General features: G+C 48.8%; 8 protein-coding genes across 8 annotated transcripts; 2 read left to right on the plus strand and 6 right to left on the minus strand.

The window, feature by feature from the left end:
- Window positions 1–208: 208 nt before the first annotated feature.
- MIND_00336900 (Mitochondrial protein) lies at window positions 209–926 on the plus strand (the record flags this gene model as incomplete). The annotated part of the gene is made up of 3 exons (XM_037360223.1): window positions 209–451; window positions 498–834; window positions 883–926. 3 exons carry the CDS (start codon window positions 209–211, stop codon window positions 924–926), a joined length of 624 nt encoding a protein of 207 aa, XP_037223108.1.
- Window positions 927–945: 19 nt separating this feature from the next.
- On the minus strand, window positions 946–1,955 carry MIND_00337000 (Ubiquitin carboxyl-terminal hydrolase; the record flags this gene model as incomplete). Its single annotated transcript, XM_037360224.1, has 7 exons — window positions 946–1,262; window positions 1,316–1,342; window positions 1,394–1,451; window positions 1,503–1,550; window positions 1,599–1,727; window positions 1,773–1,796; window positions 1,845–1,955. The coding sequence occupies 7 exons, from the start codon at window positions 1,953–1,955 to the stop codon at window positions 946–948; spliced, it is 714 nt and encodes a 237-aa protein (XP_037223109.1).
- A 64-nt stretch (window positions 1,956–2,019) lies between these two features.
- On the minus strand, window positions 2,020–7,987 carry MIND_00337100 (uncharacterized protein; the record flags this gene model as incomplete). Its single annotated transcript, XM_037360225.1, has 32 exons — window positions 7,766–7,987; window positions 7,549–7,703; window positions 7,250–7,496; window positions 6,996–7,205; window positions 6,755–6,951; window positions 6,534–6,705; window positions 6,396–6,489; window positions 6,141–6,337; window positions 5,955–6,092; window positions 5,754–5,903; window positions 5,581–5,709; window positions 5,440–5,534; window positions 5,338–5,383; window positions 5,258–5,291; window positions 5,136–5,209; window positions 4,964–5,084; window positions 4,739–4,916; window positions 4,445–4,684; window positions 4,112–4,397; window positions 4,001–4,059; window positions 3,922–3,947; window positions 3,721–3,874; window positions 3,576–3,674; window positions 3,431–3,522; window positions 3,226–3,380; window positions 3,024–3,178; window positions 2,912–2,975; window positions 2,718–2,862; window positions 2,425–2,669; window positions 2,356–2,380; window positions 2,213–2,303; window positions 2,020–2,164 (listed from the first exon to the last, which is right to left on the minus strand). Exons 1-32 carry the CDS (start codon window positions 7,973–7,975, stop codon window positions 2,020–2,022), a joined length of 4,428 nt encoding a protein of 1,475 aa, XP_037223110.1. The 5' UTR covers window positions 7,976–7,987.
- Window positions 7,988–8,114: 127 nt separating this feature from the next.
- On the plus strand, window positions 8,115–8,627 carry MIND_00337200 (Ubiquinol-cytochrome-c reductase complex subunit 8; the record flags this gene model as incomplete). The annotated part of the gene is made up of 5 exons (XM_037360226.1): window positions 8,115–8,154; window positions 8,206–8,216; window positions 8,271–8,325; window positions 8,374–8,487; window positions 8,539–8,627. 5 exons carry the CDS (start codon window positions 8,115–8,117, stop codon window positions 8,625–8,627), a joined length of 309 nt encoding a protein of 102 aa, XP_037223111.1.
- Window positions 8,628–9,555: 928 nt separating this feature from the next.
- On the minus strand, window positions 9,556–15,854 carry MIND_00337300 (uncharacterized protein; the record flags this gene model as incomplete). The annotated part of the gene is made up of 31 exons (XM_037360227.1): window positions 9,556–9,693; window positions 9,742–9,808; window positions 9,861–10,015; window positions 10,066–10,225; window positions 10,273–10,342; window positions 10,388–10,569; window positions 10,616–10,784; window positions 10,834–11,008; window positions 11,052–11,146; window positions 11,200–11,289; window positions 11,342–11,951; window positions 12,000–12,097; window positions 12,149–12,267; window positions 12,322–12,401; window positions 12,453–12,527; window positions 12,585–12,710; window positions 12,763–12,849; window positions 12,895–13,085; window positions 13,224–13,454; window positions 13,506–13,681; window positions 13,729–13,859; window positions 13,911–13,973; window positions 14,028–14,213; window positions 14,257–14,373; window positions 14,426–14,460; window positions 14,509–14,962; window positions 15,010–15,048; window positions 15,097–15,171; window positions 15,219–15,301; window positions 15,353–15,476; window positions 15,525–15,854. 31 exons carry the CDS (start codon window positions 15,852–15,854, stop codon window positions 9,556–9,558), a joined length of 4,731 nt encoding a protein of 1,576 aa, XP_037223112.1.
- Window positions 15,855–15,999: 145 nt separating this feature from the next.
- MIND_00337400 (Succinate dehydrogenase [ubiquinone] iron-sulfur subunit, mitochondrial) lies at window positions 16,000–17,001 on the minus strand (the record flags this gene model as incomplete). Its single annotated transcript, XM_037360228.1, has 5 exons — window positions 16,798–17,001; window positions 16,567–16,747; window positions 16,253–16,521; window positions 16,122–16,197; window positions 16,000–16,076 (listed from the first exon to the last, which is right to left on the minus strand). Exons 1-5 carry the CDS (start codon window positions 16,984–16,986, stop codon window positions 16,000–16,002), a joined length of 792 nt encoding a protein of 263 aa, XP_037223113.1. The 5' UTR covers window positions 16,987–17,001.
- A 57-nt stretch (window positions 17,002–17,058) lies between these two features.
- Window positions 17,059–19,243, minus strand: MIND_00337500 (Succinate dehydrogenase [ubiquinone] iron-sulfur subunit, mitochondrial; the record flags this gene model as incomplete). The annotated part of the gene is made up of 3 exons (XM_037360229.1): window positions 17,059–17,626; window positions 17,672–18,180; window positions 18,239–19,243. The coding sequence occupies 3 exons, from the start codon at window positions 19,241–19,243 to the stop codon at window positions 17,059–17,061; spliced, it is 2,082 nt and encodes a 693-aa protein (XP_037223114.1).
- A 103-nt stretch (window positions 19,244–19,346) lies between these two features.
- Window positions 19,347–21,893, minus strand: MIND_00337600 (uncharacterized protein; the record flags this gene model as incomplete). The annotated part of the gene is made up of 11 exons (XM_037360230.1): window positions 19,347–19,372; window positions 19,426–19,890; window positions 19,937–20,008; window positions 20,051–20,270; window positions 20,318–20,365; window positions 20,420–20,443; window positions 20,495–20,592; window positions 20,854–20,875; window positions 20,922–21,472; window positions 21,523–21,600; window positions 21,650–21,893. 11 exons carry the CDS (start codon window positions 21,891–21,893, stop codon window positions 19,347–19,349), a joined length of 1,848 nt encoding a protein of 615 aa, XP_037223115.1.
- Window positions 21,894–21,968: the final 75 nt, after the last annotated feature.

Raw genomic sequence — 21,968 nt, forward strand, 5'->3', positions numbered from 1 at the left:
TCTTGAACGCGGAAGCGGATGGAAGAAGTTGCTGCCATGGAAAGCAGAATTTTAGGATGAATGCCATCAACAGCTGGACGGTCAGGAAATGACCTTCGGCCCGTGGACGACGTTCATGCCCCTTCCAACGGATGAAAACCGGAAGTTTGAGCGGGCCGTAGCAGAAGCAACGATGGTGAGAACAAGCAAGAGAGCAAAGTGTGACATCATGCTTCTGCCTTTTACTTCGACGACAACGCGTCTCGGTCTGCGACTATTTTCTTCTTCATGTCGACGTGGTGAATTCCATTTTGATACCCACCATTTTGTCCAGCGTCTTGAACGCGAAGGACTGAACCGGGCCCAAGCCGAAGGCATCATGGCTGCTATGGCTGAGGTTATTGACGAGAGTATCCGGAACATGACGAGTAATATGGTCACAAAGGCGGAGCAGGAGAAGGCGAGTACTAAAGTAAAAAGTTGCCATCTACTACATGCTGACTTGAACGCCAATCTAGCACCAATATACCCAGCAGGTCGACTTCGCTCAGACCAAATCGGAACTGAAGTTGATGGAGAAGAACGAGACTGCGTTAATAAAGGCAGAGAATGACCGATTGTTGACGGATATCGAGAAACTTAAGCAGCGGTTGAGGCAAGACATTTTACAAATCCAAGCTGGTGTGCGATTAGACATAAACTTGGAGAAAGGCCGACTCCGTGAGGAGGGGAGTGCTCAAGAACTGAAGATCAAGGAGGTTGATACTCGAATAGAGCAAGAAATTGCTGGTCTGCGAACAGCCATCCAAGCATCCAAGGCAACAACACTCCAATACCTCGTTACCTTTGTTACTGGTAAGTTAAACAAAATCTGGTTGAATCTCTTTGCTCAGTTCTGCCAAGGTTCCTCTGCTCTCCTCATGGCATATCTACGCTTTAGGGCTTAATTTTTACTACTCTGTACCACTATTGATCTGGAGGACCCAACGACATCATGCTGAACTGCAGACTCTCTGGCCCACCCTTGATGTATACCTCTTGGACAACCTTGGCCACGTCTTTGAGGAAATCGGTGCATTCGCCTCTGTCAACTGGTCCTTTGCGCCGACCATCGAGCTCGACAAGTCTCATTCCAGTTGCTTCGGATTCAGGGCCTCTTCCAGCAGGAGCCTCCACAAAGCAAGTAAAATGGAGATTGGTGTCTAAATCTGTCGGGACCGCGCTTTGGCCTCCAGACGCAGCTTCCGCGTGGATGTCACCGAATAAAGGCGTTGTTTCCAGCACTATTCGTTGCTTTCTATCAGAACTTGGCATAAAAGCGTCAAGAGTCACTGACGCTTGGCACGTTGGTCCGGAGTCTTGTCTATAATGACGTGAATACTTGGCCCGAAACCACCCAGACGACCAGACTCACCCGAGCATTCATCGATGAACTTGGCCAGTGGGCTCATGGGTGCGATGGTTACATCGCTCTGTTGATTCATCCATTAGAGCGGGACAGTAGAGACAGTTGAGTTGCGTGCGTTAGCAATGGCGTGAATCAAGCCCATGGTCCCACAAGCATTAGAAATCTAATGGTGGTTGAGAACCAGTGAGGAGTGAAGACCACTCCGACCAACCGTTTGCTTGATCCAGAGCAGAGTAGGATCGAGTGACAGCTGGCCATTCTTTTCGATTTCTTCTTCTTCTTGCTTTCGCTTTGCTTCGGATGCGGGGGTGATAGGGAACAGTAGAACGATGGCTTTGGCCTCCAAAGGACTTTAGAGGAATGTCGCGATTCACAGATAACAGACCGGCTGGGGGACCATAGCCAGAAGCTAAACATTTCAGTTCAAAGCAACGATTGCGATGGGAAGAGTGTGTACCCCTTCTTCCAAGCCATACACGTCTGCAAAGCTAGCGTTACGGAGGCCCGCTTTGGTGGCCCATTTGTTGAGGACTTCGGGGTTGCTTTCGAGAGGAATCCAACGCGACATAAGGATCAGAGCCAAGTTCCAAAATATGATGTCACACAGTGCTCTATTTTCTTATAGTACAATTCTATGCAAGTCCCGCTTCCTTGGCCAGCGAGTAAAATATGGAAGATGGTCTGGTCAACAATGCCTGAGGGGGCTCAAACTCCGCTACCTTCCCGTCAGACATGACTAGAATGTGAGTGCCTCCCATGATGGTGTTCAGTCGATGTCTACGAATTCTTTCAGTCGTAAAAAGCGTAGAGAACTGTGGTACTAACGCGATTGTGAGGATTGTAACGTCCTCAAAAGCAGGTCCCCTGATGATTTCTTGGATGGCCTTGTCCGTATCCAGGTCTACGGCGGATGTGGCTGAAAATGTTCATGAGTTGAGAATGTTCAAGACTAGACTTTGAACGCAAACCTTCATCCAAGACCAGAATTTTGGACTACGGAGGTTAGTTGCCTACTAGAACGCATTTGGACTACCCACTTTTCGTAAGAGAGCACGGGCAAAACAGAGTAATTGCCGTTGTCCGGATGAAAGCGACTGACCGCCTTCTCGGACAGGCGCATCAAGTCCCTGAGGTAGAGACTGGACGTAATCTTTCAGGTGCGCTTGCTCAAGAGCTACCCAAATTTCTGCGTCTGAGTATTTCTCTATTGGATCTATGTTGAGCCGAAGAGAGCCTTCAAACAGATCAGGTGTCTGAGGCACAATCGAAATCGATGAGCGTACTGCATAGGAAATGAGACCAGAGTGAATCCAAGCAGTGACATACTCACAGTCATGAAGCCCGATCTTGGAGATGTCCACTCCGTCGATGATTATTGAGCCCTCAACGCCCTCGATGATACGAAACAGCGCCAATAGTAAGCTTGACTTTCCTGCCCCGGTTCTTCCACATATACCCACTTTCTCTTTGGGTTCCTATATAGGACACTGAGAAAGGGATCGAACATTAGAAAGAGATGCGCACAATCTCCAGGGCAATATCCTTGAGAACGAGGTCTAACTCAGGCCGATAGCGAGTAGAATAATTGCTGAAGCCCAGTCAATGAATGGATCAAAACAAAATCACATGACCATACCGGAATTCTATCTTGCCTGCCGATGGCCAGTCTGCGACCGGTTTTGTTTCAGGGATATATTGTGGCGCCTCTGGAGCAACCTCAATTTGATGCAGTATGCGCTCTACGCTAACGATGTTTTGCTCGACGTCGCTAGCAGATCGGACCACCCAATTCTTCGTGCTCAATGAGCAACAACTTGAAAGGAAGGATGCTGTCTCACCAAACTCGATGTCGCGTTCATGGCGTAGCTTAATACGAGACCTACCAACCCTGCATCAACACCTGTGGTGCTTAAAGCCACCATAGCAAGTGTCGCCACCAAGAAGATGATGACAGCACCCACGATTTCCAAACGTATCGAGAGCCAACGATTTACTGTTTCCATTACTGAGACTCGCAGTTTGATCGTATGGGAGTTACTTTACCTGAAATACTTGGCAGGTAGCAGATCTGATTCCGGTCGATATGTCTCTGGTTGGCTTTGATGAAGATGGCTTGCTGGTTGAAGGAACGAATCCTATAAAAGGTCGGTTCAGACGAGGTGGGGATGAGTTTGGACCATTTGCATACGTTGAAACGCCAGCCAGCGATTCAGAGAACCAAGCAAAGATAGGGCTTTTGGAAACGGCATCTAAACGCTTAAGTTCTCTAGAGGTTGACAGATAATAGCTGCTCAAGATCAGTCATTGATCATCTGTTGCGAGTTATAACCCACTTCATGACCCTCATATAGAACCAGCCCAGAGGAATGACCGATATCAGGAATGGTGGGAAGCTGACACCAATAACCACCAATATAGAAAGGCAAACGAGCCCTGTTCTGACCACGTTTTCAATATATCGGGCCAGTAGTTGGTCCACAACATAGACTGGAGAAGTCAATGATTATTGGTTGGACAACGATAAAAGTACTAACGGTCACGCGAGAACAAGTTGAGGGTACTGCCGATGACATTAGGGCGGAATTGGATTGCAACTTGTAGAACTATGCATACCGCCCGGTGGGTGTAAGCTCAAAAAAGCTCAACGGCGCATTCATCAGAGCCGACAGCATCTAGAAATTTAGTCAAAGCTGAGACTTCATGGCTTGGTTATTTTGAGCTTACCGAATGATGCAACCTTTCAGAGCTTCGTAAAGAGCAGTAAACCCATATCACAATCCTCGCAGCGCCACCAATCAACGTTGAACCCAGAGTGAATGCACCGTAGATTGCAAGATATTTGCCCATGCCATAGTTGCTGCCGATTTCAGAATTGTGCTCTGCCCATGCCCGCAATGTCAGATTACTCAGCAGGACAGCTAGTTGCTGGAGAGTGGTGAATGCGATATAGGTCGCAAAGCCGAGACGAGAAGCTGCTGCCATGTATTCCGTATAAACTTTGCCTTTGACGCTGTTGCAGATGTCAATGAAGAAACAACAAAACGAGCAAGTACAGACCGGCCCTTCTCTCTATGTTCAGTACTCAGACCAGCCGAGTTAGCCGCCCGCACAGGTTTTGGAGGTGCTAAAACGGCCCGAGGGAAGTTGACACGAGTGATTAGTTTTTCAGAGATGGCTTCAGCTCGCTCCGAAGAAGTATCTTCTATCACAACGGCTACATCCTCAGTCGGAGTGACACTGCCACTGCTTATGAAAGGGGTTGAGGAGCCAGATGCGGACCCAGTGCCATGACCACGGCTGTAGAACTATTAGTAGTGAACCAGAGCACAGCAAACAGTCAAACAGTCTCACACAAGCTTGCAGATATCACTGTCGGTATTCTGCATCAATGCTTCATAGGAACCGCATTCAGTGATGATGCCCCGCCGGATAAAGACGATTTGTTGGAATTGTGAGACAAATGCGATGCTATTCGTCACAAGTATGCGAGCATGAGACGCAAGCAGCCCGTTCGGACCAATCACGCGGTCTGCGTAATGCTTTAGTCTCTCAAGTTCGGGTCAGTAAGTGGCCTACCAAAGACATGCCGAGCCACGTGGGAATCCACCGCTGCCAGAACGTCATCTAAAAGAACGAGGTCGGCCCGGGCGTAGACGGCCCTGGCCAGGCTGATTCGTGCTCGTTGTCCACCGCTCAGCTGAAAATTTTCACTAAGCAACGGTGAAAACGATCAATGGTTGTCTGTTACCGTGATACCCTTTTCTCCAACCTCGGTCAGGTCCCCTTGAGGAAGGAGAGCGAGATCAGGACTGAGCGCGCAAGCTACAATAGAGGTAAGACTCTTTGGAAAGGTAGTCCAATTTTTGTCACCTTCGATAACTTGAGTGTAGAACTCTTCGTCGTACTGAATTTTGAATGTGAATTCCGTTGTTGAACCAAAATCCACTCACGACATGATTGAAGATTATGTTATCACGCACAGTGGCGGACATGATCCTACAAGGGAGAGAAGAGTGTTGGCGTATGGAGGGCACTGTCAAATCGACTCATACCATGGATTTTGTGGTGCATAAGAAACCGACCCGTAAAGCTTCACTTTCCCCTCATTACGGGTCATGTCCCCGATAATTGCGGATAGAAGGCTCGTCTAAAACCCGTTGATTCGTGAAGAAGGTAGCGGAAGTGGTACCCACCTTTCCTGCACCAACACGCCCCATTACAGCAGTTAGTTGGCCTTTGCGGGAAACGAGGTCTATGTTTTCGAGTGTGGGTACAACTTGCTTGGAGTCCCAACAAAACTCGGCATTGGAAATGGATAGGACCTGGCGCAGTCAAAAATGGTTGCACAACTTCCAAAGTCACTCACCTCATCCCCAATTTCGAGATTGGGTTTATGAACAAGTTCCCTGGCATCCGGCTGAAGCTCTGATGCTGCAAAAAAGTCTGACAGTCGCTTCACCGACACCATTGACTCGATTATTGAGCTGAGAACGTTGGATAGCATTGCGAGGGGGAACTAAACGCGAAATCAGCACCTAATCAGGACAAACAGAAGGCTTTGATATACCTGTAGCAGCATGAAAAGGGAGATGCAAGGAAATATGATATCGGCGGTGAGCGGAGTGGAAGACGTCCAGGCAGCCGTGGCAAGAGAGGAGAATGCGACAAGGAGAGGGATGCCGGACCACAATGTCATGCTGAATGACTAGAATTCGATTAGATTGTGCAAAAATTAGGTGAGATGTGCGCTGACATTGAGCAGACCTATTTTTTTGAGCATGCGCAGTTCTCTGTCGTTACGAACTTCCATAATGCGCTTTACAAAGGCCGACTCCCATGCATAGAGCTTGATGGATTTGATGTTGGATAGCAGTTCGCTCATGAGACGTGTTCGTTCGTCTCTGTTCTTCATTTGTTGCTCTTGCATCCGTTTCAATGCTCGTGCGATTGCTATATCGTGTCAATGAGAGAGAGAGAGAGTGAGGAGTGACTGGGGGAGAAGGAGCACCTGTGGTAAGCGGCATGGATCCAACCATGATAGCCACTCCAACAAAACATGCCCATCCTATGAGGTTATAGAGTGAGATGAAGGCCAAAGTTATCTATTAAAATTAGTCCCGAGGGAGTTCTTGTATGCTTCAATCACCTGAAATGGCCCAGAAAAGGCGATGATGGCATAGGTACACAAGTCTTGTAGCCTGGTAGCATCGACTGACATCAGGTTGGTGATGTCTCCCGTACTTCGGCTTTTTTCGTCATTCGAGAGTACTAACGCTTTGGAAAAGATAGCTGTGACGAGTCCTGCACGAACGCGCATGCTGATATAATGGCTCAGCGTGATATCACAAGGAGAGCCAGATGAAGTACCCAGTCTCGAATGTGCGTTGGAAGTAAGCGTTGAGAAGGACAGTTTGGGCGACTGAGGCCACAAACATTATCACTGCGTATGAAAATCCTTCCAAAATGTTCGGTCGACCTCCCTCACTGAACCGAAGTGATTGGTAACGGGATATGTAAGCCAAAAGTAGGCGAAGGAGTTGGGGTTGAGCGAAAGCCAGCGAGTCCTAGTTCAGTCAGCGCCTGAGATTATGGAGCTGTGAGCACCGACCTGGAAGGTTTTTAACACCACAGCAACGGCAAAAGGTCCCCCATATGCCAGAAACAACGAGCTCCAGACGCCATATTGCTTTGAAAGGTAGGCTTCTAAACGATGCCCAAGAACCTCAGATTCGTCCGTAGGAATCAAAGAAGGAAGATCGTCTTCTGTAATGTAATGCGAGGAGCCTTGCGCAAGAAGAGGCGTCAACCAGCCAAAAAACTGCAGCTATCAGGTCAACAATTCCATTTGATCAGAGAACTCACCCATCGGTTGTAAATATTGGCTGTTAAAAGCGGACTTTCATGCAAAGATTTCTCATCTCGTAGCAAGCCAACCTCAGGCCCAACACATTCAAGCAGAAACGACGCGAAACCAGACAAGGCAGTGATGCCTTTCAAAATCAACAGGAAACGGTAGTCACCCGCTTTCTCCTGCAGGACAGAGCGGACCCAAATTCCCAAAGCGCAAGCATATAGCGGCCAAAACAGCAGAAGCGTCGTCGAGCTCATTCTACGCGTCGTTAAATGAGTCTTCCTATAATGTGGGCGAAGGATCCGCGCACCTGACACGCGTATGATGGTAAAATGTGAAGACCAAAGCACTGAAAAAGGCCAGGGGCTCGAGGATGTACCATTGTAGGATGGCGACATGTTGATGACTTCTCAACACGAAAATAAGGTTGGAAAGACTTGAACCGAACGCGATAAGTAGAAGGGTCTGTAAATATTGACACAGTCAATGAACCCGAAATAATGCAAGTAGTGGAAAGGAAACGCAACCAGTTTGGCGCCAAGGAGTACTCTACTCTTGACGGAGCGCTTGGCTGGGTCGAGAAGGCATAAGGAGAGGGAGGCAAGCACACTCGCGATAAGCAGGACTGCTAAAAGACCAGAAAGCAGAATCCCCTCTTGGAAGCACAAGGTCAAATCAAAAACGCGTCGACGGGAGACGACGGAGAGCCCCTCGACATCTTGGCAATATTGCGCCATCCCGTGTGTGGGCGTGAAAAGGGAGCTTGATCAAACCACTTCATTACTCAGCACTTCGGAGAAGTCGGGCGAGCTGTGACATGAGAAATGTAACAGCCGGGTTCCGCCGTCGACACCAAACCTTTCCTCGTTGACCACCATGCGTCTCACCAATGTCGCCCGTTCCGACATGCCTGGACGTATGTTTTATCATATTTGCGCGTTGTTTTGGCTCTTACAGTCGTTGCCAGCGAAAGTCTATGTGAGACAGCTATCGTAGTATCACCTTGACCTCTAAGCAACGCGTACTTTCCAGCTGTCGTGGTGGGGAGCTAGCGATATAGCCAAGCAGAAGGGTATCTACCAATATAGTGAGTTTCAGAAGCCGACTTTCCTCCCGATGTCTGACGTGCTCGAAGCCATTTCTCCCTACCAAGCAAAAGCCGCCCCGCACATGTTTCGCAGTTACCTCTTCAACGGTGTCAGGCGTCTTTCCGTCTACGCATTGCCCATCATCATCCCAACTTCAATCTGTACGCCGTTTGTTTGCTTGACCGAGCCGCGCTGACTCTAAACTAAAAAAGACTACTATGTGTGGCAAGCTGCGGTGAAGGACTATCACTGGAGAAACAGCAAGGAGGGCCTGCTGGCATCAGGCGGTGGCGAAGAGTAGTTAATAACACAGTTTATGGTACAAAAAAATGGCACATCGTCTATTAATCACGTCTTTTTCTTCTTCGCTGGCCGTTTGGTAGTAGTCGAAGTTGAACCAGAAGGTGTTGCAGGTCGAGAGTCTTTTTTGACTTCGTCTATAGTCCGTTTCTGAAGAAGCTAAGTTGCTGTTGTCTGATCTGAAATAATAAACCAACCTTGCCCTTGCCTCTGGCTTTAGCCGCCTCAGCTTGTTTGACCTCAGCCTCCTTTTCAATCATACCAAGCAGCGTGGTACATCGCCTTTGGAGCTCTTGTGGTGTGCGGCTTTTGAAGAACCAGTCAAAACGGAAAACCGGAAACTCCGTGATGTCTCGTTTGATCCGCTCGTAAACGTCGTCTGTTTGCATCCCGTAGTGGTATAATCGGCAGAGTAGGTATCGATCCTCCTCCTCGCTGTAGACTTTGCCTTTGGTTGTCGGGTAGTTCAATTCCAGCTCTTGCATTGGGTATCGCACTGAGCTGATCTTCTCTCCAAGTAACCATTCCAGGTTGTCCCGCTTCTGGCGCTTGACTTCCCCTTCCTTGATACGTTGAGCGATTCTTTCATACTCTGCATGGGCGTCAGCGGGTTAATGAGGGAGAGAATAAAGAGCCTCCGAACCTGACAATTGCTTCCACCGCAGCTCAAATACTCGATAATATCTTTCGACCTCAGCTGGAGACTTGTCTTGGATTTCAGCTGCATAAACTTCGTAGTTTTGATTCCTGGAGCATGTCATGTAGGCCATCAATAAGGGGGAGATGAACTCACCATCCATGAGACTCCAAAGCACGGACGAACTGTTGGAAGTCTCGACGAGTCCAATCAGGAAAGCCCTGTTCAATGAGCTCCTCTTTGCGCTTCATTTCCTCTTCCGTTAAAGGATCGGCTATAGATACGGTTAATGTTACTTGTCGATCCAGCGGTAGAACTTCATGCCAGTATCAATGAACTCCTGTGCGTGCTCCCGTTTTATTTCGAGCATTTCCGGAGTGTCGTCGGGGCCCTGAGGCTCGGGAAGAGGGACAACAACGCCATTAGCACGCTGACATCAATTCAGAGAAAATGAATGGAACAGGGGGAAATTGCCAACCTTGTGAACCGCTAATTCCCGCTCCTGGAACAGATGAAGTTCGGCGTCAAAGAATTGGAAATCTTGACTTGAGAGATATTTTAGCCACGGTCAACGTAAGAGAGAGAGAAAGGGCAGACAGAGTAATTTGTTTTGGCGCGCGAGGTAGTTTGGGGCCTTTCTCTGGTTTGGCTCCCGTAGTGCGCATGGCATCCTTGAAGTAACTGTCGACGGAGTAGTTGGACTTGCGCTCTCGCTTAGCTAAAGAGAGTAGGTTGAAGTTCAAAGCTTTGCGCTGGAACGAAGAAATAAGTGTTCGGCGGAGATGAATGGGTGAAAACCAACGCCGGCTCGGAAATCTTCGCCTTCCCACTGTTGAACCGATGCTTCTGACTTGAAATTGCTCAGGTCTTCTATTCCAAGCCCCTCGTATTTGCTGTTAAGTTCAGTGGTTCGTTCTTCTCCTCGTTGGATAATTGCATCGATATCGTCATCGACAACAAGACTATAACAGGGTAAGTAACAAGGAGAGGTGCAAAAAACCCATTTGACTTGTCTGTCGTACTGAGAATCTTCTCGGCACCATGCGTGATCATGTCCAAAAGCTCATCCTTGTTCGCCGCTGACCAGGGGTTAACAAATCCTAGAGTAAGCCGAGTGCGCAAACCTTTCGCTTGCTGGGTGCGGCCTTGCTGAATAACTAGTTGGTCCAGTCGCAACTTCTGGGCCGCCCTTTCTAGCATGCGCTCTTCGACGCTGCCTTCCGTAATGAACCGGAACACGTAAACCTGTTTTGTTTGCCCGATACGATGAGCACGGTCCATGGCTTGCAAGTCTGCCTGTGGATTCCTGGATGATATGAGTATGAATCTCGCAAGAGGTTAGTTGTTTGTACCAGTCACTATCATAGAGAACGACGATGTCGGCCGTCGTAAGATTAATGCCCAAACCACCAGCTCTGGTTGTCAGCAGAAATATGAACTTTTCGCTTCCTGGTTTGTTATATTCGTCGATGGCGAGAATTCGATCCTCGTGAGCTGTGCCTCCGTCTATACGACAGTATTCTGTCATCATTCATTAGTAAGACGGAACCTGACAGTACAACCGACTGACTATATCCACGAAACAAGCAGTAGTCCTCCAGAATATCAAGAACACGGCTCATCTGGCTGAAGATGAGTACTCGAGAGCCCTTTTCGTTCATAGATTTGAGCAGCTTGTCTAGAATGATCATTTTGCCACAGTTGTCGATGAGATGCTCGTCAGTGGTGTAGGGTGGACCGGGTTCCTTGGAAAGGATGAGAAGGGCTTGCAACGCGAATGGAACATACGGCGCCGTCAAAGAGGTATGGATGGCAGGTAACTTTTCGTAGTTGCATCACCATATTCATCAACCGCGTTTTGCCTTCCTTCTTCCCGGTCAGTCCTGTAGTTATTCAGCTCAACACAGTATGGATACGAAAGGGAGCCACCACAGACCATTGACAGCGTCAATGTCTTTCTCTAACACTGAACGATACCATTTTCGCTGCATCTCCGTCAGTCCAACATAGATGTTGATCTCTTTCTCTGAATGGGAGAAAAGGTCAGATCTCGGGCACACGATAACCAGTTTGCTTACTGGGCAAAAGGGTTCGCTCGACATCCGCCTTGACTCTTCTAAGAAGGAAAGGCCGAAGGATTTTATGCAAGGCTTCCACAACCTTTTTACTCTTCTCCTCTTCGTCTTCACTATCGTCCTTGTGCAAAAAACTATCGAGGTCTGCATAGTCCACGAAAATTTCTGGGCAGATGAAGTTGAGAAGGGCAAACAACTCCTTCAAGTTGTTTTGCAATGGTGTTCCGGTGATAAGCAAACGACCACGAGACATGAACGACCGGACGATTTGAGAGAGTATCGAGTCAACGTTTTTGATGCGGTGGGCTTCGTCGATTACGATGTATTCGAAAGAAAACTTCTTTAGGGCCGACTTTTCGATCAAACATATCTCATAAGAGGTTATGCAGACTTCGAAATCTTGTGGCAACAGACGATTCACGACAATTTCCGCCCGTTCTTCTTTGCTGCCAGTGAGAAGGACAACATTGAATTGAGGCGACCATCGCTCGAACTCCCGGGCCCAGTTTTGCAAAGTTGACTTGGGTACAACTACCAGATGTGGGCCGTGTACGTCCTTGTGGAATTTGAGGTAGGAAAGAAAAGAGATGGTCTGAAGAGTCTTCCCGAGACCCTGGACACGCCTAGTTAAACAACTTGGGAGCCAGCATTGAGCGCTTACCATTTCGTCAGCCAGAATACCGTTGAGTCCATTGTGATGGAGTGAAACCATCCAGTTCAGTCCCTGTAGTTGGTATGACCTCATTTCACCATTGATGACTGAGAGGATCGGTCAGTCTCCGCTGGACTTGAACGCCAATCGCCACCTACAACTAGGTGATGATTCAAACACGTAGGGTTGATCATCTCCATCAACAGCCGCCTCGCCATCTTTCAGCATCTCTTCGTCCTCTTCCTTCTCAGACTTGCGGTGGCGCGCACTCGCATCTCTGAAAGGGGTCATGAGACCGTGTAATGCGAGGAATTGAAAAACTTGGGATTACACGGCTTTTTTGCGCCCTCTGCCTTTAGCTTTTGGTTGTTGGGCATCCATTAAAGCTGCGTATTCCGGATCCTTAGCACGCTGTCAATATAGTAAGGAATGCCATGATTACGGCCAACGCGTGGTGAACACCTTTATGTCGACGAAATGCTTGAACAGCTCGGTTTGGCCGAGAAGGTAAGAGTATCTCTTCGCCGCGTCTGCAATCTAGAAAGGGGAAACGCGTCGGCCTATGCATAAAATTACAAGTAATGGTTTGGTGACCTTCGCTTTGTCCATCTCTTGTCGCTTCACATGGAGTTTCCCTTCTGCGACCTTGCGCTTTTGTGTCTTTTCGCTGCGCTTTCTTGTTGTTCTTGACGTGCTGGCTTTGGGAACATCTTCATCCTCCTGCCGAAACATTAGACCGGGCGATAGGTATAACACATAAGTGCAGAGGCACCTGGAGTTCGTCTTGCTGCTCTTCCTCCTCTGCAGCGCTTGGCATTTCTTCGTCGTATTCACTCTCCCCGTCCGCCCCTTGGCTGGGCTAGTGTTATGGTCAGAAGTTGACCCCCGTCGGATTTAGGCGAACCTGACGAGAGACAATGTTGGAGGGAACAACATCGCTTAATATATCCTCGTCCATAGACGTCATGTCGGGAAAGGTAGTTCGCCGTGTGTCGAGGGGCGATGTGGCACCAGCACTGGTGGTGGGCGGGAGGAAGATGTGTGACGGAGCTGTCACGCGCCTTGACTGGATGTGTGGTTCATGTTTTCCAAAGCCTGCAGTTGTGACTTAGGTAAGATTCTGTAGTGGGAAGTTGAATGACGCGTAGGCATTCATATTGTCTACTGACCCAAGGTAATGGTAGTCTATTTCTACTGCAATCTAGAGTTATTGGAATGAGCTCAATTCTGCACGGAAGGGTCGTGCTTGAGGCATTAAGCGACTATCGCTCGAGAGGAAGGAGCCACCATTGCCCAAATCTGGACCTTGGGGAGAAGAAACCGGTGGTAGGCCGTTGGGGAAAACAACTGGCTGGACTGGAAGAGAGTAACGGACATCCAGCTCCTCCAAAACCGTTTTGAGATGCCTCATGAAGGCTGTGCGTCGTGTCCAGCGTCCTCCCCAGTCCTGCCAGTGGGAGCGATCTAATCGCAATGAGCCAAGGTGAAAGAGTTTGGACAGGTAAATTCACGGACGTTCCATCGCAACAATTAGGTGTATCGCATTCTGGTAGTCCATTTTGTCGATGTTGAGAGCGGAGTTGCTCCATTCACGGTTGTTAGCTGCGACATAAGCGGTTATACGGGCGCGAAGCTCTTCTAACACTTCAAGCGGAGTCGTATATGCAACCATGAGGTTCGTCGTCTCCCACCTAGCAAAAAAATCAAAGGAGGGTCACACAAACTCATCCAAACTCACATCGAATGACTGCGGCGTAGATTGTGAACGATTTTTGACGACGCCAACAGGGAATTCGGAGCAATAACTTCTTGACCGTCGACGCGACGGAACGTTGTCGCAAATAGACCAAACTCGCGCACCATCAAGACCTAGATGGAGGTTTTATCAAAAGGCTAGAAAGTGAAGCAGCATGATCTTACCTGGTCATCAATGATAACTAAGTCTCCAACATCAAAGACGTGAGTAGAAAAGATGAAGATAAGCTGCAAAGTAGATGTGAATAGTGAGAGGGAGAGGTAACTTCTGGTAAGACGAACTGAGTTGAATAGAGTTGCGGCCGAATTTCCAAAGATGAACGAGAAACCTAGAATGATGGTGGCCAGAGGCACCAGGGAGGTAAGGGTGTCGTTCCGGTTGAAGATGAGGAGGCAGACAAAGATAACCATGATCAAACAGGCGGCTACCAAGACCGCATCTAACTTGGCAACTGCAGAGCCTACGTCCTAGGTAGCCTTAGATTGGGAAGGACGGACTGACATAACTGACTTTCAAACTGGACGTCAGCGCTTTGCGTTCTCGATATATTCGTTGAACGGCTTCGCGCATTTCCTTCTTTGAGATATCACCGTTGCCATCCTTATCAAAAAGGGCGAAAGCAGCGGTCTATAAAACGCTTAGAATGGACATGATTGAGGCTGGAGGTAAAGAATCTCACTGCTTCAGCAGTTGAATGGAAGTAGGGATAAAAGTCTGAATGGAAATGATTCATTAGTCAGCATCAGGAAAGCAGACACATACCTTCAACCAACAAATGAGATCGTGGTGGATAGACGTCGCTGAGGGCACCAAAAAGTTTGCGCGCCAGCTTCCGGGCGGAATCTAGTCCGCTTATATCGCCTGCTCGGTTGAACCGAGAGTTTTTTAAGGCAACCTGCCCAATGGCACCGCCAACTTGGTCGACGATAATGCTGGTCATCGCCTTTCTGCGTCTCTGTTTGCGGGTGGGGGTTTGTTTAGGAGTTTTGCTAGCAGTGGGGGTGTGTTGAGTCACTTCTGGATCTTTCAGGCGTAAAGCTGAGAAATCGACAGAGCCTGTTGGTGTTTTACGCCCGCGTTTACCATAAGCTGTTTTCCGGACTGTGGGTTGGGCATTTGAAAGCCGATCTAGTGCTTTAAGCCCCAGTCGATTCTCCGCCAAACGATCTGCAAGCGCCTTTTGATGGAAGTTGATGGCGACAAAGCGCAGGAAAAGCTGCATATACTTCTCAGCCAGGACGCACAAGTTGTGCAACACTATACCTTTTCAAAAAAGAGGATGATGGCAGCGGAAAAAAGCGCCTGCGAAAAGCGTGATCACTGTTGTACATAAGGAGACGATCCACCGACCTGCATGACACGATTGACGATGACCCAGTATGAACCGGGGGGCTTTTCAAAGGCGCGAATAACGGAAAGACTAATCTGTTTCCCTGGTCAAAAGCGTATGCTAGGTTGAATTCAAGACTGACCCATGCCCAGGCGACGTCCAGAACCAGTTTAAGCCAGAATTTAACAGCAAGGGTGAGTTCAAGTTGGATTTTGAGTCGCTCGACTAGAATGAGTTGGCGACATCGGGGACACGGAAAGAAGTTAAGAGGCTGACCTTGACCGCCAAAGAGAATTATTATCGCGATGATGAAGCGGGGTAGGTTTTCGATAAGCATACTGGTCAAGCAGCCAGCCGCCCAAATGATTGCAAACCAAAGAGACCAAGCTTTAACATGAGGCTACGAGGTTTTGAGGTTATTGAGATGAGAACGTGGTAAAGCACATACGCGTGCAGGATTCGACTCGAAGCGAAGCTCAAACACCAGGAGTGGGGCAATGAGAATTGCGCAACCAATAATGCCTGCTAACAATATACGAATTGGACGAGCAAGTTTCATGAATAGTAACCACAGAGCTCGACCGCGTTTCGCTTTGACTGCATGTGTCTCCACTACTTGAGCCTCATCATCGTCTTTATCCCAATCGAATTCGTCCGATGAGTCGGTCGCTGTAGAATCCGAGTCTGAATGATCTTGGGCAGGTAGCTGTTCTGGATGGTCATCCAGCTGGGGCTCGAGTTGCTGGGGAGCAAAGTCGCGCTCTTTTACGGTGGCCATGAGAGCCAGAAGCAAACCAAGTCGATGTGGAGCAACGTGAAGCCATAATTATGTCACACAAGAGCGGCGTCGGCATTTATGGTTGTTTGAAAGCCGGCCCAGCAAAATTAGGTCACATAACAAACAACAACCCAGTACTGAGTAACTAATCTGCTGCAAGTTCCATTTTAATCTTGGCAATGGCCAGCGCTGGGTTGAGGCCTTTGGGGCAAGTACGAGAGCCTGGAGCGACTTGAATTGGAGAACGATAAGTGCAAGTGGACGTACAGTTGAAAATGGTATGGCAGCGATATAGACTCATTTCATTCTGCAAAACTTCCTTGCGCTCCGCCGTTTGCGAGTCCTGGAAAAGACCCGATGTTCAAAGGTAAGCAAGTAAGCAGAAATTGTTGACGCACGCGAGAGTCAGCAATCCATCGGTAAGCTTGCATCAGTGTAGCTGGACCAAGGTATTCGTCCTGATTCCACCAGTAACTCGGGCAACTCGTCGAACAACAGGCACAGAGGATGCACTCGTACATTCCATCGAGCTTCTTGCGGTCTTCCGGACTCTGCAAGAACTCCTTGCCATCCTCTGGTGGATTGGGGTTTTGCAGGTAGGGCTTTATGGATTTGTATTGTTTGTAGAATAGGGTGAGATCTGGAACGAGGTCCTTGACCACGTACACTGAAGGGAATAAGTTGCTGGGGAAAGGACAAGTCGGAGACAAACTATGGGGCAATGGGTAAATCTTGGTATCCTTCCCAGATCTATCGATACGACAAAGACAGGCGAGGGTGTTCTGGCCGTCAATGTTCATGGCACAGGAGCCGCAAATACCCTCGCGACACGAGCGGCGGAAAGTGAGAGTGGGGTCGACTTCGTTCTTAATCTTGATGAGAGCATCGAGAATCTGGAGAGCAGCTTCAGCTATTCATGTGAGAAGAAGACGACTATGCTTGCCATTGGTCCTGTTTGGTTGAGGTCAATGGTGTAGGACTGGAGGGTGGGTTTGGTGGCGGGTTCATCTGGGTTCCAGCGATAAATTTTAAACTCTTTGTTCAGGACCGGCTTCTGAGCTACAGGAGTGGCGAGGTTACGGGCAGCAGAGGAAGAAAACGAGCGGGCGAGTCTCGGGAGGCGAGCCGACATTGTGGCGGAAGCCGGTCGATATGTCACAGCCAATCACACTGCGTTTGTTGGCTATCCGAGAAATATCATGTGCTAACTCAGAAAACCAGTCAAGTTTACTACAGGCAGTTTGTCCCAGGGCGGCAGCGTCTTTCCAGGCAACTCCTCCACAAGTCTCCAAGACTCTTCCAACTCAAGCAATGGCACCCTGAATGCGTCCTGTTTTTCCTTTGGCCGATTCTTCACGTGCGAACCAACCTCGACATGATTCGTCGAAAACGACCCAAAGTCCGCATAGTTAGGATAGAGCATCACATAGCTGCGGAGATAAACCAGCTCAATGAAGTACTTCTTCCATGACCGACTCCAGTTATTTGAACGGACATTGGGAACCACCACCTTGTCAATTCCCAGCTGGTGCTCCGAGAGTCGATTTGCCAGATAGTCATGAAACTCTCGCCAATGCTCGGGGAAGTACACTGCTCCCCAACTACAGGGCACCTGCGACAGATATGGGGTGGAGGGATTCTGTATATGGTTTGCCTCAAATAAACTGCGCGGGTTGAATGGTTTGCGCCCATCTGGATGCAACTCGGTGTTCTTCTGGTGGTACAGGCTGATTCCAAACATGTCTTTGCTTCTGTCGTGACCCTCTCCGTACCTGAAATGTTCATGAGTTCAACTCTAGAGACATCCAAGTCCTGACCGATAACGCAAAATTGCCATCTTGATCCAAATGTAAAAAAGGGGAGACAGTTCAACATCGTCCTCAAGAAGCACACCGTATTCGTGGTTGGAATGCGGATACCAAGATTCTACAACTGCCGGTATCAAACCGCCATGGACGACACGACGATGAGTGAAGACAGTCCCATGTCGCCAAGTAAAGTCGCGAACAATCTGGATGGTCTCAGTGTCGGAGCTTTGCTCCATATTGAGTCGAATGTTAACGGAGTCGCCCAGAAAACGTGCACGTGTCAAGGAAGAGAGCAACCGCCGAAGGGATCGCGGTCTGTCTTGCGTGATGACACTGAGCTCGATACGAGGGGTATTCCAATCTGCGTTGAGGTCAAGCAAATGTTCTATACCAACGGAGACATATACGTAGCCATTCCCGCAAAGACATTGCACCCATCCATTGAGCATATTGCAGATCTTCTTGAGGGAGGCGGACCAGAGTTGTACCGTCTTGCAAAGAATCAAGTTTAGGTAGGTCTTCCAGCATGAACAGCACATCAGCCCTTCGATCTTGTCTATGGATCCAGTTTTGTACCATTTGAAGCATCAACGGTGCGTCGTTTTGTTTGCCAAGAAATTCAACTCGAACAGTACAGCTAGCTGGCCCCCATATTCGGTCGTTAGAGTGCACCAACACCCTCACTGTATGCCCGGCTCTATGCAAGGGGCAGATGATGGTGGGGAGAATAAGCTGTAGAGCCTCGTAATTCGGCAATAAGAAAAAAAAAAGACCAGGATCCACTGTTGTTTCATGCACATATGAGGGCGGATTGCCACGATCAAGGTAAGTGAACTGTCGACCACAATAATTGGCGTCTTGATCTCCAAAGCTGCGTACAACCCCGCCCATGTTTCGATTAAGACTTCGCGACACAGCCACGCCCATCGCTGCCCAACTTGCCATTGGCTCTTTCACCAGAGAAGTCGAAATCGTAAAAGGCGGAAGAAGATAAGTGGCTGGTTGAAGCTGAGATGAGGGAACAACACAGGTATGATTGATCGAAATGACACCTCGAGGGCCGATAGGAATATGGGTTGCTGCTGGACAGAGTAGCAAGTCTTTGGTACGCTCGCTAAGACCATCAAAACCAGTTTCATCGAGAACAAGGACTTTCTCAGTTGCTACTAGCGTTGATATTGCTTTGACGATCTCGGAAACGGTCTCGCCATTGGGAGCTGAAGGGTGAAGGGTAATGTCAGGTTGAAGGCCTGTGTTGACTGCGCGAACGGCATGTTGGATGGCACGTCGAGTTTGGGAGAGCAATGGCTCTGGACAAGTTACAAGCACTTTGGTGATACATGCTGAGGGGCGTATAAGAGTTGCCAGTGTGTCTTCGAAGGCAGAGAGCGAGAAACGAGTGATTGGGACGACCGCAGTGAGAGAACCACTGAGAGATTTTGTTTCCACCACAAGATTCGTCCAATCTGAAGACAACGACTCTGGAGGGACTTGACTTGGCTCGGAAAACAGAACATACAAGACCACAAGCGATGGAACGACGCGAGCGAGGCAGCGAGAAACTCGGCGTTGAAATGGCATGATAGCAGGAACGAACAACAGTAGGCTACAAAGCAAAAATATTATGCGTAGATTATGTAAGGACGCAGCGTCGGCAATACAATTCCTCCCTCCACTTCATTGTCTATGAGTCAGTTCTAATCGCAGCTTCTACAAACAAGCGTTAAGAAGAAGAAGGTTGAACGACAAGCATAATGACGCACTGAAAAACTCGTAAGACATCCAACAGAGAGCAGAGCTAGGCATGATGGTCAGCACTCGGGGCGTTAGCCCTCTGGCGTAACCCTTGAACCCATCTCGAGCCCAGATAACACGCAAAGCATCAAGCATGCCACCAACATTACGCAAATCCGCTTCATGAGCAGTACCTCTTGTTTGAAGAAGTGTTTTCGCAACATCCAACGGGGTCGTAACAGCGGCTGCAACTGCCCCCGCAACTCCACCTGCAACAATGTGACTTGACGGAGAATAAGTACGTCTCGGATTCATCAGGTCTTTGACTTGTTCATAGACCGTAAACTGGATGGCGTTGAAAGGTATCGAGATGGCGAGTGTTGTGGGGTAAGAAACGTAAAAGGCCGCCAATCCTTCGTTGCGAAAAACGACGCGTGCACACGTTAGAACAGAACGAAATTCGGATTTGTGAACCTGCATTCGCTGCTTAATGACTACAAAACTCGATGAGAAGAGAATGAGGAGAATATGGGCGCGAACCATCAAATGGATTCATCAGGGCATCAGCAGCAGTAGTGGGCTGCTGCGCCAGCCAAAGCTGAGAAATTAAGTCTGTGAATCGAGCAAATATAGAGTAGGTGGTGGTGGACATACACGTTGCTAGCCAGGGTGAGCTACCCATATTCGAGGCCAGTTCTCTGACTGCTTCAAGGGTTCCAAAATGGACTGCATGGGCAGGCCCTGCTCCAAGAACAGTCGACGAAACTCCCCGCCATAAAGCGCGTATTCCTTCAGTGGAAGATATACGCGTGAATGCATTGCCAACTCCACTGTAGATGGCTACTGGCGAAGCGGAAAAGACTTGCATTCGTGTCTAGAATAATATATGAATAAACTAAAGTCTGGACCGAGTAAACGGACCTTGATGCTGTCGATGGGGTACATGACTGCATGTTCGGAGATACCAGCCTAGACCCTCCAGATTAGAGAGAGAGAGAAGTACGCGAAGAGCACGCGACAAACCAGGGCTCCGGCAAACATGTTGACCTAAACTTCAAAGTTATTGCGGCCCATTGGACTGGAAAAGAAAAGCCTGACCATATAGCCTGCATTGGCTGGCAAGGCCTCGTAGTCATCCTCTTCAGCCATAGCTTTTCGGGACTGTCGTTGTGCGGGAAAAGACACGCCCGTGTTGGCTTTTTAAGGGTAGGATCAGTCACGCTTTCCTTGGTCAATACTGCTGCTGCATTAGACTGCGAAGGTTCTCGCGGTGGCTTGCCTCCGGAAATATAAACAGCGATGTAGATATCGATTATCCACGACTAGCTAGACCCAATTGGAGGCTACCACGTCCCATTCCCATTCCCAAGCCCATGCCCCCACTCCCACCGCCATTACTCAGAGCTCCCACCAACAAATCTCGGCAGCATCTTACCCGCTCACGTCGTTGAACAAACCAACTGCCAGCATCGCAGGGAACTGCAAGAGGCACACCGATTAGGCCTCTACTTCTTCCGTCACGGACCACATGAATCAGTTCATCCAGTTCAGCCTCTGAATCAAGGTCGTCCAGATTCTCGTTTGCCTCATCTCCACCAACTACCCTGATGCCAGTAGCAGCAGATGCCTTCTTACTGCTCTTTTTGGATGTCGCATTCTGTTTCTTGACAGTCGATGGATCGATCCCAAGAGCTGCGGCTTGTTCATCGGCCAACTTCTTCTTTTCCAGCTTTTCTTTTTCTTTCTTTTCCTTCTTCTCCGCCTTGGTCTCTCTCTTCACCGGCTCAACAAAGTTGGGATTGTGTTTCCGTTGCCATTCAATCAGTAAATCGTCATACTTCCTTGACCGTCCCTCGACCGCCCGCTTTGCACCCATGGAATGAGACTTGCATGTCAGCGACCGTGAACATGGGAGGTTCTTATCGTTGATTACACCGCATTGTTGATCCAAATCGACGGGACCCTTCAGACGTCCCTTGGTCACCTTGGGAATTGGTTTTGTCTTCTTCTTGGGAGGCTGAGACGGGTCCGCCGGCTCCGGCGATGCTTTTCGTTTCTTAGATGCCTTTTTAGAGTCTACAAATACATTATCAGTCAGTTGAGCTATGCAATTACGGTATACTGACCATCTCCATCTGCCGAAACGAACGCTTTGCTTTTCGTAGCAGATTTCTTGGGACTTGAACGAACAGTGGCACAGGTTACTAAAGGTCTCGTTGTGAGTCATAGCCACCATCAGCACTATTTGTCCACCTGCATGTTCAGCCATAAAACTGCGAAGAATAGGCTTGTCGCAATCGGTGCACTTGACGAGACCAATGTCAGATGTCGAAGTGAGCGGATGGGCTCCATAGAGCTTCATGTCACGAGCAGGGAGCCATGCGGTCGGGGGAGATGGCAATGATGCTACAGAGTCTGGCGGCGGGGACGCTCCTGGTAGCTTCTCCCAGGAGAACGGTGACAGTGGGGCTTCAGCTGGTTTGAGTTTAAGAGGCATGTTCACATCAGGACAACACGTGACAAACAATGGATCGGCAATGACTTCTAGTTAACAGAACTCGACTTGTATGCT

This window comes from Mycena indigotica (genome assembly GCF_014461135.1).
Source record: "Mycena indigotica strain 171206Taipei chromosome Unknown Mind.scaff0003, whole genome shotgun sequence".
In the NCBI taxonomy this organism is placed as follows: Eukaryota; Fungi; Basidiomycota; class Agaricomycetes; order Agaricales; family Mycenaceae; genus Mycena; species Mycena indigotica.